Source organism: Lagenorhynchus albirostris, chromosome 20 (genome assembly GCF_949774975.1).
Source record: "Lagenorhynchus albirostris chromosome 20, mLagAlb1.1, whole genome shotgun sequence".
Classification (NCBI taxonomy): Eukaryota; Metazoa; Chordata; class Mammalia; order Artiodactyla; family Delphinidae; genus Lagenorhynchus; species Lagenorhynchus albirostris.
This window is the reverse complement of record NC_083114.1, coordinates 8,405,680-8,421,353: the sequence shown is the minus strand read 5'-3', so window position 1 is coordinate 8,421,353 and position 15,674 is coordinate 8,405,680. Positions and strand designations below refer to the sequence as shown.

At 39.6% G+C, this 15,674-nt stretch overlaps 1 protein-coding gene across 4 annotated transcripts in view; it reads left to right on the top strand.

Annotated features, from left to right (window-relative positions):
* Positions 1 to 15,674, top strand: part of NDEL1 (nudE neurodevelopment protein 1 like 1) — a 75,417-nt gene that overhangs the window by 16,394 nt on the left and 43,349 nt on the right. For all 4 annotated transcript variants that reach the window (XM_060133399.1, XM_060133398.1, XM_060133397.1 and 1 more), the window contains exons 2-6: positions 7,634 to 7,731; positions 9,153 to 9,306; positions 10,217 to 10,365; positions 12,311 to 12,447; positions 15,465 to 15,638. In XM_060133399.1, the coding sequence (XP_059989382.1) occupies positions 7,646 to 7,731; positions 9,153 to 9,306; positions 10,217 to 10,365; positions 12,311 to 12,447; positions 15,465 to 15,638 (700 nt within the window). In that variant the 5' untranslated portion in view covers positions 7,634 to 7,645. The remainder of the gene's footprint in view (positions 1 to 7,633; positions 7,732 to 9,152; positions 9,307 to 10,216; positions 10,366 to 12,310; positions 12,448 to 15,464; positions 15,639 to 15,674) is intronic.

Here is a 15,674-nt window from a genome sequence, read left to right as displayed (position 1 = left end):
CTCATCACCCCTCTTCGAGTTCAGAAGAGTGTCACCAAACGGGTTCGGGTTGCTTGTGCTGGCCTTTCTTTTTTTGTTGTTGGTAAGCAACGAAGTAATCCTTTACGTTTTGCCAAGGAACTGAGGGTTCTTTCACTCTTGATAATTTTGTTACATTTCTGTAGCGCCTTTACTCGTTTCAGAATACTCTCGCTATCTCCTTTGAACCTCATCACCTGGTTAGTGGCTGTGCCTGATTCTCTTCTCGCCATTTGACGGATGGGGAAATTGAGACCAGATGGGGTGGGGGCTTAAGTGATTTCTACTGTGGATTCTACCAGCCGGTGAGGGGCTTCGCTTGGTCCAGGATTTACATCTCCCGGCTTGGAGTTCTGGTTTCTTTTTGTGGGATTTTTATACCCTTCTCAGCTAGAAAGCAAAGTAGAAAGTTTGCCAAAAATATACCAGAAGCTAGTAGGAAATGTGTTCGAATGTTTTTGAGCAGACCTACCTAGGATAAGAACTGCTACTCATATGTGAGAGAAATCCTACACTGGTACTTGGTCATGGTTGCTGGCTAATTATTTTGTCTGATAAATTGTGCTGCTTTTAATCCATTTATGAAACAGGGTAATGGCTTTGCTAAGTCATGAAGTTGGTGGGGGTAAAATGCAGCATTAAGTCATGTGTTGAAGAGAATAAAGGGGAACTAAAATACCTCCTCTGAATCTTTATTAAAGTTATTATTTAAAATCAGATATCAGAAGGAACAACAACAAAAAAACCTTTGGTTAGCCCTGGTTGAAGTTGACTGGGTCCAGATAGAAATCTTATGAAGCAGTTGTTTTTCTGTTTTGGCTTTTTAAATTAAGTAAATTGAAATTGGATGAGGAACACTTAAGTAGAAACCTCAGTAAAAACCTAGATTGCTTTTGTGACATCTCCAAAACTTATTTTTATTCTCATTTTAAGTCATACTGGGATAAATTTGGTTACTAATGCTTAAAATTACTTCTGACGTAAGTTTCTGAGCACTTCATAAGGTAGAAAAAGAAGTTTGATAGGACCAAAGGGGAGACCATATTTATGATTGACTTTGAAAAGGTTAAAATTCTGTATGTGTCACCTTTGGGAGTAGAAGAATTTTGGTAAAAAGGTATCTATTATCTATTGTGAGTTCCAGAAGAACTCTTCCAGTCTCACTAGTCCATTCTACAACTATTAACAAGGAGACAATATCATATGAAATGGATTTTCTTAGCATTGCACAAAGAATAGTTTCTTTGTAAATATAGCATTTGGGACAGGCAGTTTTATACCCAAATGAGTTGATTTGTCAGTTGCTAGATATCTAAAGGTCACATACAGTATCATAATGCCCCATGTAGAAGTTGTCATACTTCTGGGGTTCACACTCCATCTGTATGGGACAAGGTATTGAGGGAAGATTTGGGTAGTGCGGAAGAGTATATAATTATCTACTTTCATTTCAGCTTCAGAAGATTGTAGATGTGTCATTAAAGCTTTTTCTTTTTTTTGGTAGCAGTATAGTTTTCTGTATTGACTTTCTGTAGTCTAATATCTCCAGTTACATAGTTTCATATAACACAGTGGACACATCCTCCTGCTGTAACTTGAAGCAAAATGAACAGATTGTCTTTATAGCCCCTGAGAAGGTAGCAAATTTTTGTTATTTGTAAAAAATCCAATTTCTGTAAAGGCTGAGTCTCATGAATAAAATTAGAGTGATAAAGCTGGATAATAACAATTAGGCAGTAGAAATGAGGTATGACCACAAAGAAAGAGCTTTTTGTTTATTTTTTAATCTGGTTCTTCAAGGCTATTCCAGAAGAGGTTTTAGAAATGTTTTCAGTAATGGTGGTATCACTGAAATATGCACATAGCTTCCAGAAGTGATTAATTTTAAGGAATCATTTGTATGTTCTAAATTCTGAAGTACATTTATTTTGTGGTTATACTTCAAAGGTCTGCAACTGAACGACCAGTTTTTAAAAATAATTTAACGACGCAACTAAGACCTGGCGCAACCAAATAAAAAAATGAAATTTATGCTGCGTTTACTGTGTTACTGCCAGACTCCGTACTAAGTACTTTCAAATGTTAACACACTTAATCTTCATAACAACCCTATTTTAATTATTATCTCCATTTTACAGGTGAGGAAGTGGGTCACTGAGTGGTTAAGTAACTTGCCCAAGGTCAACTAGTGAGTAGAGGACTCTGATTCCAACCTGGGCAGTTTGGCTCCAGGGTCAGGGCTCTTAACTGCTATGCTGTGCTGCTCCTGCCACTTGTTACCCTCTTAAGTGTTTTTAATTGGTTTGTTTGGAAAAGCTGATGGTCATTTTAGTAAAAGGCTTCTGGCATAGATTACTGTTCGAGGGACCAATAAGTGACTTGTAAAAGTAGCCTGTTAATTAGAAAAATTGTAGTCTACGTTCAACTCACATAAGATTCAGTGAGAAAACAGAAGCGAGTGTGAAATAAAAACACATATTAAAATAATTTGGCTAGAATTATTTGACGCTGAGCTAAGTAGTTGGACAAGGAAAATACAAGAAATAGAACTAGATTCTCAAGAAGTTTCACACGAAAGGCTATTTAAAACCTGAGTCGCCAGGGGACACTGATGGAAAAATTGGTAGTTGTATTAAGAATACGGCCCTATTCAAGAACCAAAAAACAGGGACAAATGGACACTTTATAGTATACCCAGAGGTGTAAACAGTGAGATTCCTCAGGGAACACTACTTAGCTAAGTACTCTTCAAAGTAATAACAGCTGTAGGTCCTCTGATACTGTATAAATGGGTCAACAACAACAATGAAAAACAGCCTCACACAGAAAAGTTTCAAACTGGGCATGTGAACGATAACATTTGTAGATAAAAACAACCCTAACCCTATTTGTAGAAGGGTTGGCTCCACATTCAAATACATTCAAGTAAATGTTAGATGCCAAGGGAGGCATCTAGTAGTCATTATGAACTTCTATAAGGACTTTGGCCCATGGACCAATCGCCAGAATCATCAAATACTGCACAGTAACAGGAGTACTGGAAACTGTAAAAGTATCCTACCTGCGAATAGAATGTTGACATGCTGAAGTAGCATCAGTCACTGAACTCCAGAAAGGCATGTTTGTAATCTAGAGAAGTTCCAAAGCAAGACAACAAAAATATTTAAGGGATCCAGATGGCTGCCAAGTGAATACAAAGCTAAAAGGACAAGAAATATTCACTTTGAGAAGACCAAGGCTGAGAGGTATTATCATCAAAGTCTACAGAATTAGGGCCTAAAAAAGAATACAGACTTGTTTACTAAATCCTAGAATCTTTAAAGGGAGCAACACACTAAATGTAAATTTAAGACCAAATAGTACTGTGTTTTGATTTCTCTGGAGTTTCCAACTTGCTTTTTTTTCTTGTTGACACAAGAGTGATGTCCTTTTATCATAACCTCAGATTTATCCAGCTTCCCAGTCATGGTGTCTGTTATGGGGTTCCTCCTTTTTCCTGGAGCCATCCATCTGGACTGAGTGACTCTCGGGGCGTGATGGACTAGGCTTCATCTTGGGATGTTTCTTCTTTGCAATCCTGGGTTGGAGCCACTATTTCCTATAGCCTGTGCCATCCAGGTCTTGTTCTCTCTTTTGTAGCTGTCTCAGGAGATGTGTAGGAGGTAACCCTCCTGAGTTCTTGTATGAGAAGAGTTCTCTCATTTCCTGAATTACCTGTTTCCTCTAGGTTCAGTAGGTCCTAGGATTTTCTTACTCATGCTGCTGGCTTTTCTCATTTGTCTGGTGGTTCTTGGTTGTCCATTTATATTTAAGAATTAAGGGCTGGACAGTGATTATTTTAGGTAGCTAGTGTGCAGCAGTTATCGCCAAGGCTCGCCCCAGTAAGTCCCAGCCGCTCCCTATTCTGTGATGTGGAGCCTATGCTGAGCTTTATAAGTGACTGTGAATGTGGCTTGGCCTGCCTCAGACTGATAATTTCGTCTAGCCGAGAATGATAGGTTTTATAATCTTGATTTAATACATGGTGGTGTGTTGTGAGGTAGAAATAAACTGCCCACACATCTTTTGACTTACACCATTTCTGAAATGGGAATTTCGATATTAATAAAGGAAAGCAGTACTTTGAAAGCAAAGAGGGAATAATAGGAAAAAAAAAGATTATAAGTCAGATTCAAATATTAGACTTCTACGGCGTTCCATGTTCCTGGTGAGGCAGAAGGAATTTATAAGACACAGGTCCTGCCCTTGGAAACTACCTGGAGAGACACAACCTTTCATCGCTCTTCAAATATTGGTTTTTTTTTTTTTTTTTTTCCGGTATGCGGGCCTCTCACTGTTGTGGCCTCTCCCGTTGCGGAGCAGAGGCTCCGGATGCGCAGGCTCAGCGGCCATGGCTCACGGGCCTAGCCGCTCCGCGGCATGTGGGGTCTTCCCGGACCGGAGCACGAACCCATGTCCCCTGAATCGGCAGGTGGACTCTCAACCACTGCGCCACCAGGGAAGCCCCAAATATTTCTTGTTTAAAATAAAGTAGCAGCAGAACTTTGCTTCTTGTGTCCCTTAGATCTTCATAACATTTTGCAATACCATAATTTATTGATTGTGTATGAGAAACTGAATATTTGAGCTGCACATTGATACATGGTTGCCAGTGTTCCAGTGGCGGATGTGTCTCTCCAGATTTGAGGACCAGCACCCAGGAGCTTCTTTACGGCTGGATTCATAGATTTCAAATGTAATTAACTTTTTTTTTTTTTTTTGCATTTTGGGAAAAGACCTTATGTAGAGCATTCAAGGGACACAATGATTGTTGCCTCACCCTGAGGTGCTTCTCTCATGTGTCCTGTAATTATATCTTCAGCTGGGTTGTCAAGGAGACCTAGGCAATGAGTCTGAGGGGTTTTTGATGCCATGTGGTGATGCCCTTAACTGCTCTGGATACTCTTCTGAGATACAAATAAGCCTCTTGCTACTGGATTAGCCTCATCTTCATTCACACCTTACTACAAATTAAATTACAGTTACAAATAAGATTATCCCTACATCTGGGGAAATTGAATAGGAATTGGGAACTTTGATGAAGAGTTAGGATTATAGAATTAATCAGTATTATTTACTAACCAGTATACATATTTGAAGAAACAAGTCAGCTAGTATAGTCCAAACCCTTATTAGATGAAAAAACTGAGACTTTAAGAGATTAAGCAGATTGCTTAATTGCCATTGAGGAATTTAATGGCAGAGTGGAAACCCTAGAACCCAGTCTCAGCAGGACTCCTAACTGTGGGGTTTACGTTTTAGTATGCTGTCATGCTATAACGGTATCTTCAAGAGTAGAAAAACAGACAAAAGTGTGCCAGTGTAGGGGTACTAAGCTTAGAGGAGGGTGCATTTGGTCCACTGAATGTTTATCCAGCACTCAACAATGTCTGACACATTGTAGGTGCTCAGTAAACGTCTGTAAGCACTATGTACTTTCTCTGAGCAAAGTGCTGTGCTTAGTGCCAGCAAGAGATGCCACGTATGTCAAGGACCATTTCTTTTCAGAGAACTCTTAGGCTGATTGGTAATTTAAGTTAATTAGAAGATTGACTAATATGCCAAAAGTAATAATAGACAATGTGGTCAGAAAAGACTTGACTAAAACTGTAAGAAGTCACAGTAGGCCGCAAAAGCATCACACTAAATGTATATATTGATAGTTACATTTTAATTTTATTCAACTAGAAGCCATTCTTGTGTCTCTTTGGTATACCTACCCTCAAGTTGAATTTGTACTGTATTTGTTCTTGTCCATGTCTTTTCCAAACATTCGTGAGTAGTGAGTCCTGCTGGATGAATTCCGTATTCTCTACAACTTCAAGTTTTAATTTACTTTTAAAATTTATTTTTGGCTGCTTTGGGTCTTCATTGCTGTGTGCGGGCTTTCTCTAGTTGTGGCGAAAGGGGGCTACTCCTCAACGCGGTGAGATGGCTTCTCTTGTTGCAGAGCACGGGCTCTAGGCGTGTGGGCTTCAGTAGTTGTGGCACGTGGGCTCAGTAGTTGTGGCGCACGGGTTCTAGAGCGCAGGCTCAGTAGTTGTGGCACATGGGCTTCATTGCTCCGCGGCATGTGGGATCGGACCAGGGCTCGAACCCGTGTCCCCTGCATTGGCAGGCGGATTCTTAACCACTGCCCCACCAGAGAAGTCCCTATTAATTTACTTTTAAAGCTGGCCTTGAATTCTTGCTACCCAGTATAGATTAGGTTGAATCAATTTTGGTTTAATTTAATAAATATTATTGAATATCTGCTATTGTGCAGGCAATGTGCTGGGGTTGAAATCAGTAAGAATAATACACAGCCTAATAGGGGGAGGTGTAAGCAAATGCATTATTATGTGGTAAATATATGCATGAAAGCATATTCATGGAGGCCAAGAGTTTGGGAGATTTTAGTGCTGTCTGGGTGAGGACAGGAAATGATTTCTGGAAAAGGTGACAGCTAGGTTTTAAAGGATAAATAGGAGCTTTCTAAATGCACAAGGAAGGAGAGCTATTCCAGGGAGGGAAAATATCCAGACCTGAAGCAGAATGGTGCATTAGGACACTTTTGAACAGTATTGCTGGAATATAAAGTAGGATGCTTGGGGAGAGGGTTGTAGGAGGTAAGACTGAAACACTTAGGTGTGAATCTAGGACAAGCCCAACGTCTTTGGTATTCCATTGGGCCTGACAGTCAGTTGGGAATTTTAGGTAGCCAGTCTAAATGCAAGGTTAACTAAATATATATATATATATATATTTTTTTTATGGTACGCGGGCCTCTCACTGTTGTGGCCTCTCCCGTTGCGGAGCACAGGCTCCGGATGCGCAGGCTCAGCGGCCATGGCTCACGGGACCCGCCGCTCTGCGGCATGTGGGATCTTCCCGGACCGGGGCACGAACCCATGTCCCCTGCATCGGCAGGCGGACTCTCACCCACTGCGCAACCAGGGAAGCCCAAAATAGATATTTTTTAACCCACTCTGAAAGCCTTGGGAGAAGAACCAAGGTGAAAGAACATTGAAGTTGGAGAATTAGTGGACTTATGGAGGAAGCTTGGGACTTAAAAGATAATTAACAGGAAATTTTTAGAAATGTAATGATAGTAAATTATTGGGAATGTGGTCCCTGATCTCCTTGAAAGGCTACCTGGTATAAAATGTTTCAAGCAGGTGTTTTGAAGCAATTGTACAACAGAGAAGGGCACGCAGCAGTAGCAACTCTAACAGTAAGCTTGTTTTCTGTCACCTGATTCCCAGAAGATCAGTTCGCTGTGAACCAGCTGCAGGATGATTCTGTGGGGTCAACTCCCCAGAACCTAGTGCCGCCACCAGAAGCGCTTCACGTGGCTTCCGTGACTTTGTTCATCTCCTCTCCTGACCCGGTCCACAATGCTGGTGGTCCCTGTGAGTGGGGCAGTGAAGTGATTTAGGTGCCTGAGCTTATTGTAATAAAGAGTTAACTGCTCTTAGAATCTTTCGTGTTTGACTCCCTCCAAAATGCTGCAGATTTAGTGTTGTCCCAGACTTTATACTTTTACTAAGATTCCTATGTTCTCTATTAATTTATTTTCGTCTTTAATATTTCACAGGCTTTCTTGATCATGGATGGTGAAGATATACCAGATTTTTCAAGTTTAAAGGAGGAAACTGCTTATTGGAAGGAACTTTCCTTGAAGTATAAACAAAGGTAATGTTGAAAAGCATCCTAAAAATAGGAGAGGGCTTTGGAATACATAATCTCTAGTTTGCCTTTTTTTTTTTTTTTTTTAGCAAAGCTAAATTTAGAGTTTCTGATATAGGATTGGGATTCTAGAAATAGTCATAGCATTGCTTGTATTTAAATAATGTAAAAATGACATAAATCCTTATATTACTCGAATTATTAAAATAGTAAGAAAACTGTCATTTGTGATTTCTCCTGGTAGTTTACCTCCTTTTATAAAGCTTATTACTGCTCTTGGCCATCTTTGGCCTGCTCGGTGTACAGATTCTGCCTCGTCATTTTGGTCTTTTGGAGATTCTGATAAGCTCTCTAGGGCTTCATAGGGTAGGCTTTCTTCAGGCAGGTGTTATCAGTGTCTGGAGCCAGCAAAGCTTTGAGGGAGGGGCAAGAGCTTCAGGGGTATATGGAGCATTTTATAAAATCTCAATCATTTCAATTAGTTGGGAAAACTTGTAGATAACCTTTTAAGTACCAAAACTTATCTTAAATTTCTTTTTAAAAATGAAATCTTTCTAAAATATATATACATCTTCCAACTTTGGTTAACAGTTTAGTAAGACTTATCAGACCTTTTTTTTTTTTTGGGCTGCATTGGGTCTTCATTGGGTCTTCATTGCTGTGCACGGGCTTCTCATTGCGGTGGCTTGTCTTGTTGTGGAGCACAGGCTCTAGGCTCGCTGTCTTCCGTAGTTGTGGCTCGTGGGCTTCAGTAGTTGTGGCTCGTGGGCTCTAGAGTGCAGGCTCAGTAGTTGTGGCACGTGGGCTTATTTGCTCCGCGGCATGTGGGATCTTCCCAGACCAGGGCTTGAACCCTTGTCCCCTGCATTGGCAGGCGGATTCTTAATCACTGAGCCACCAGGGAAGCCCTGTCAAACCTTTTATTGCTATTTCGCTGTTGTTGCTGAAGCCAGTTACTGTACTGTGCTAGTGGATATGGAAAGTGTGCGTCTATGGCAGGGGTTCTTAGTCTTTTTGTGCCATAGGTGCCTTCATAGGCTGGGGAAAGCCTATGGACCCCTTCTCAGAATAACATTTTTAAACGCATAAAATTAAATAATAGAATTACAGAGGAAACCAATTACAGTGAAAAAACAAATCTAAATGTTAAACTAATTTGTGGATAGTAATATGTGCTTCTTTATCAATATGTTAAATAAGAAAGGGGTGAAGTGTATAAAAAATGAATCCTTTTGAGGCTTATAATTTATTTTCATTGAATCCTGAATATAGAGTAAGAGATGCAAAATAGATGGCCTTTATTGTTTAGTATATTTTATGGTAGCATAACGTTCAGGCAAAAATTATTGAATTGATATATAATCATCTTCAGGATGATCCTTATGCTTCCTACTATAACTGATCTTTCCCGCTTTGTTTCTGATTAGCTTCCAGGAAGCTCGGGATGAGCTAGTTGAATTCCAGGAAGGAAGCAGAGAATTAGAAGCAGAGTTGGAGGCACAGTTAGTACAGGCTGAACAAAGAAATAGAGACTTGCAAGCTGATAACCAAAGACTGAAGTATGAAGTGGAAGCATTAAAGGTAATTGTGGCAGTAAAAGCTGGTGCCTCATTTGCTGGGTTTTATTAAAATGAGAAATACATTCTTTTAGGTGGAGCTTAAGAGCAGCAGGCAACATAAAAATGTAAAAAGGCCTAAAGGGAATTTTTGACAAAAACTGTTTGCTTTCATGGAACCAAGGGAAAGGTGGTTTAGAGCTCAGGAGTTCACTTGGAAACTGTAGCTGTCCGTTTTTTAGCTGTAATGTTCCTAGCTGTAATATTACGCTGTAGTTCCTATAATTTTCAAAAGCTGCCTGATTATTTGTTTTGACAGAGTACCTCATTGTGTGGCACTTTAAAATTATATTTGTATGAAATACACATTTATTTCATTATGGTTCGTAGTCCCTTTAGTTTTGGAGTTTAGTTTTTAAAAATTCCCTTCTAACAAGGAAGTTTCAGGAGTGAAAGATTAACCCCTTTTTGCTGCTCTTCCTCACATGCCTAAGCCAGATGCTTGGGGTGTTCCTGTGTCTGGGCAGTGGGGTAGGTTTGGGGAAGGTGAGGTATAGGGAATTTGAACTCTTGTCAGTCAACTTTGTGCTTACCTGGGCTGCATTCAGCCTAAGAACCCGGAGGTTCCGCCACCAAGATTGAGGTTTCTAAGGCAACGGTTTCACTATTTTACCTCTTTTCAGAGAGATCATTATTAAATTTCTTTGAGAGGAGAACGATTGACTAATTTTATATGAGTTAAGGCACTTGGAATGAACGTGTCATTGTTTTTAAATAGTGTAAAAAGGAGAGAGGGGTACCATCAACTCAGATTGTGGGTGAATCTCTTGGATCCCACCCGCCCCCGTCCCACCCCTTACTTGAGTTACATCCTTTATTAAAGAAAACTATATGTTAATGACACATGCTTTCCTTCCTTATACCCACACCTTCAGGAGAAACTGGAGCATCAGTATGCACAGAGCTACAAGCAGGTCTCAGTATTAGAAGATGATCTAAGTCAGACCCGGGCCATTAAGGAGCAGCTACATAAGTACGTGAGGGAGCTGGAGCAGGCCAACGACGACCTGGAGCGGGCAAAGCGGTACGTGAGCGGTGTGCCTTCTGTTGCAATGACCGAAGTTGGCAGTCAGTGATTAGAATTTGGTTTTAGGCTCAACCTATCACCTAGATGTTAGTTCCAGAGCATTTCCTTTTGGTATTTCATGTCACCTGTAACTCGTCACATTGAAACTTACCAAAAATCCTGATCTCCCCAGATAATGCCCTTCCACGCTTTTCTTTCTGGTTTTCCTTTTTCCTCCTTCTTTCAGGTACCATTGTTGATCCTGTTGGTTTTTCTTTAAAACATGTCTCATTCATTCCTCCATCTTCCCTGTATGTTCTCAGTACTACCACACTTCTTGAAGGTCCTCACATCTTATACCTGAATCCTGCAGTTAATTCCTAGCTGATCTGTCTTTAAATTTTCACTGCTTTTTATTCTCTTCTGTTTTAATACTGACCAATGAATTGTCTCAAAATAATGCTTTTATTATGATTTTGCGGAACAGCCTATAGTGGCTTGCCGTTACTTTGCCAAGATTGCATATATCTATAATTAGTTGTTTCTTAACCATTCCAAACTTAATTCCTATTACTTTACAATTATTGTCTGATATTCCTTCCCTTAGTATCTGAGTGACACTTAAATGCTTGGCATGATGCTAGAGTTGAGGATACAAAGATAAACTAGCCACTGCCCTTGGGCGTGACAGATAGGGACAATCCACGTGGTAAACACTGGTACAGAGGAATGTACAGACTGCTCCAGGGCATAGAGAAGGGCACAGCTAAAGTGCTCTGTGGTAACTGGGGAAGCTGAGTCTGCAAGGAGGAGTAGATGTTAACCGGTGAAGAGAGAGGTGTGAAGGCAGAGAGGCAGGAAAGTGCATGAGGTATTAATATTTCACTTTGACTGAAGTGTGTAAAGACAGTATGGATGAACAGATGAGACTAGAAGATGTTTGGGGCCAGGTTGTGGAGAACCTTGTGCTCAGCTATGTTTGAAAGTCATTCTGTAGGCAAAGAGGTGCTCCTTAAGAATTTTTAAACAAAGGAGTATTATCAGATTGTGATTTGGGAAGATAATACTGAGGAATTGAAAGTAGGGAGGAGGAGATGTGAAGACCATTGAGGAGTAATCTAGGTGATGGATGAAGAATTAAGCCAAGGGCAGAAGGTTGGAGGAGAGCAAATGGAATTGAGAGGCGTTTTGACAGTTGACGGGAGGTGGTAAAATTGGACGTGGCATTGAGCAGCGGTCCCCAGCCTTTCTGGCACCAGGGACTGGTTTCGTGGAAGGCAGTTTTTCCACAGACAGGGACGGGGGTGGGGGGTAGGGTGGAGTGGAGGGGGTTTTCAGGTGGTAATGTGAGCGATGCGGAGCGGCAGATGGAGTTTTGCTCACTCATGTCGCTCACCTCCTGCTGGGGACCCCTGGCATTGAGAGTTCTAACTTGAGGTTAGGAAATTTTATTTCTGTAGCACATAGTGGGTAGAGGGCACATAGCAGGTATCTGTGAATGTTTGCTGAATAAATAAGATGAGAAATGCGGGAAGAAGAAAAGCTTGGTAGGAAGAAAGTAAATAGAGTGGGACCTGGGACTGCGTTTTAAACTAATTCTTAGTTAATTCTTAACATACTCTAAAACTATTAAAAAGTTTTCTTCCTGAAAATATGTAAACTTCATTGACTCATGTTTAAAGTCCAATGGGGAGATATAAATTGTATGATAAGTAGGCTTCCTTTAAGACACTTGAAGGAATTTAGATGGGAATTTAAGAGAAAAGAATACATTGAATGGCCCCAAATGGTAGTAGAGACACTAAATGCACCAGAGGTCAGAAGGGGGCGAGATCATTCTCTTTTAACTGGGCCAGGCTTTCTAGGTCAGGAAATGGCATGAGATAAACTGACAGTTTCCTTTTGTAGTAGCTATTTGCACGTTATTTATTTAATTCATGGACTCTCATTTTTTTTTTTTTAGGGCAACAATAGTTTCGCTGGAAGACTTTGAACAAAGGCTAAATCAAGCCATTGAACGAAATGCATTTTTAGAAAGTGAACTTGATGAAAAGGAATCTTTGTTGGTCTCTGTACAGAGGTTAAAGGATGAAGCAAGAGGTAAAATTTATACTTAAAGAATATTTATTACCTTACTGTCCCTGAGCGAGAGTGCTAAGCTAGCTTCAGGATCAGCTTTTTAAAGCTACACCTTTATATGCTTTTGTCAAACACTATGCTAAGTACTTTGAATCTGTTTATTCAATATCTACATCCTCAACTCTAGGAGGTAGGTACTATTATCCCCATTTTATAGGTCAGAAAACTGAGGCACAGAGAGTTTGAGTTGTCAGTAGGGATTCAAACCCTGGTCTGTTTCCCAAAGCCTTAACCATTACCACTGTGCATATATACTGCTTGGTTTGTTTGGAGTTTTTCCTTTTTGCTTGTCCTAAATAATTTTGTCATGCACATATTAGCATTACCTATGTGTACATATTGCTGTATACATATTATACATATAGAGAATATATACTTTCTTTTAAAATTCTCCTTCCCTCCCTCTTTTTTTCTTTCATGCATGTTAGAATGCAGAATATTGTAAAGAAGAAACTAAAAGTCTCTGTCAATCCCTTTATCTTGAGAGAACCCACTAAGAGTTTGGTGTGTTTCTTTCCACTCTTCCCTGTGACTATACATAAACATATCTGTATATTTTTTTCCTTTATATAATTGGAACCACATTATATATACATATATTTTTTTTCTATCCTCCTTTAATATAGTGAATGTAATCCATGCCATTAAAAAAAATCTTTTGAAACAGGTTTTTAAAAATGTATAATATTCTATTATATATGATTTTTTTTGATGGGTCCTTTATTATTGGTGGTTAATTTTTTGCTGTAAATAGTGTCCTTGTACATAATATTGGGGAGTATCTTTGATTTTCTTAGATTCTTAGAAGTGGCAAAGGATACAAGTATCTTTAATGGTTGTGATGGATGCTGCTAAATTACTTTTTAGAAAGTTGGTAACTTTACACTCTGGCAGTGACTGAGTGTCCTTCTCACAATGTTTACTAGTATTGTGAATAATAAAAACAGATTTTCTTTCTTTCTTTTCTTTTTTTTTTTTTTTTTTTTGCGGTACGGGGGTCTCTCACTGTTGTGGCCTCTTCCGTTGCGGAGCACAGGCTCCAGATGCGCAGGCTCAGCGGCCATGGCTCATGGGCCCAAGCCGCTCTGCGGCATGTGCGATCTTCCCAGACTGGGGCACGAACCCATGTCCCCTGCATCGACAGGCGGACTCTCAACCACTGCGCCACCGGGGAAGCCCCAAAAACAGATTTTAAAATTATTTAAAAATCTATTTGAAAGTTGAAAATTGATATCACATTGTTTTTAATTTGTAGTTCTTTGGTTACTACTTGTGAGAACTTTTTGCTAATGTTTATTTGCTCTTCTAAAAATTGTTTTTTTCATGACTTTTCCTTTTTTGGGGGAGGGTTTATTCATCTGAATAACTCATAATTTATATAATGTATAAAATATTAACTCTATCCTATTTTTAAGTTTACAATTCTGGTTAAAAAAAACCACGTAACATAAAATTTACCATCTTACCCATTTCTAAGGGTACAGTTCAGTAGTGTTAAACTATGTTCACATTGTTTTGTAGCTCTCTAGAACTTTTTCATGTTGCAGAATTGAAGCTCTTTGCCTATTGAACAACAAATTCCCATTTCTCCCTTCCCCAGCCCCTGGCAACTGCAGTTTTACTTTCTCTCTCTCTCTTTTTTAAAATAAATTTATTTATTTTTATTTTTGGCTGCCTTGGATCTTCGTTGCTGTGCGCGGGCTTTCTCTAGTTGCGGCGAGCAGGCGCTACTCTTCCATGTGGTGTGCGGGCTTCTCATTGCGGTGGCTTCTCGTTGTGGAGCGCGGGCTTCAGTAGTTGTGGCATGCAGGCTCAGTAGTTGTGGCTCACGGGCTCTAGAGCACAGGCTCAGTAGTTGTGGCACACAGGCTTAGTTGCTCCGCAGCATGTGGGATCTTCCTGGGCCAGGGCTTGAACCCGTGTCCCCTGCATTGGCAGGCAGATTCTTAACCACTGTGCCACCAGGGAAGCCTTGCAGTTCTACTTACTGTTGTTAGGTATGACTACAGTAGTCCCTTCTTATCCGAGGTTTAGCTTTCTATGGTTTCAGTAACCCATGGTCAGCTGCAGTCTGAAAATATTAAGTGGAGAATTCCAGAAATCAACAATTCATAAGTTTTAAATTGTGTGCTGTTCTGAGTAGCAGGATGAAATTTTGCACCATCATGCTCAGTGGACGTAAATCATCCACTGAGGGTCTTAGAACATATGTTCCTCAGATAAGGGAGGGACTACTGCACCCTAGATACCTTATATAAGTGAAATCGTACAGTATTTATCTTTTTGTGACTGGCTTATTTCACTTATCATGTGTCCATAATGAACATGGATGTGCAAATATCTCGGTGTCCTACTTTGAATTCTTTTTGATACATACCCAGGAGTATGGTAACTTTGTATCTTTTTTTTAATAATAAGCAAGTATTCTGTAGGTCAGTTGTATAACTGGAAAAGAAAACATTAATTTTGGGTTAAAAATTCAATATTTCAAAACAAGAAAATAATTTGCAACTATTTTGACTACTTCCTTTCAAAACAAAGTATTTCATAGGATAGTTAGTAAAAAAAAAAAAACCAAGCCATTTAAAATGACAAAAATACACTTCATTGATTTTGTAATAATCCCCAAACTACATCATCATTTCAAAATAAATGCAAATGAGTTGGTAAAGAATATTTATTTTTGTGTCATATATGTTCACTGTGAGTTCTACTTTGGACTCTGCCCTATTTCTTTTTTCATATAGGCATAAATAATTGTTCTGTTAACTTTATAGCATTTTTAAAGTCTAAATGATCATGTAGACAGTAGGGTTGTTGTCATTTTTATTCCCCTGGAAATAAAAATTGTTAAATAGGAAATTCGTTTTTGAGAAGTAGTAATTTAGGAAGAGTGTCTTTATGCCATTTCAGATGTGACTTTGCTTGATGTATTTGCTTCCTCTAGTGAATATTACTACTTTTGCAACATTTTACAGATTTAAGACAAGAACTAGCTGTTCGGGAGAGACAGCAGGAAGTAACGAGAAAGTCGGCTCCCAGTTCTCCAACTCTAGACTGTGAAAAGATGGATTCTGCTGTCCAAGCATCACTTTCTTTGCCAGCTACTCCTGTTGGCAAAGGAACAGAGAACAGCTTTCCTTCACCAAAAGGTTTGTAGTGTCTTTTCTTTTTGAACCTGTGGTTGA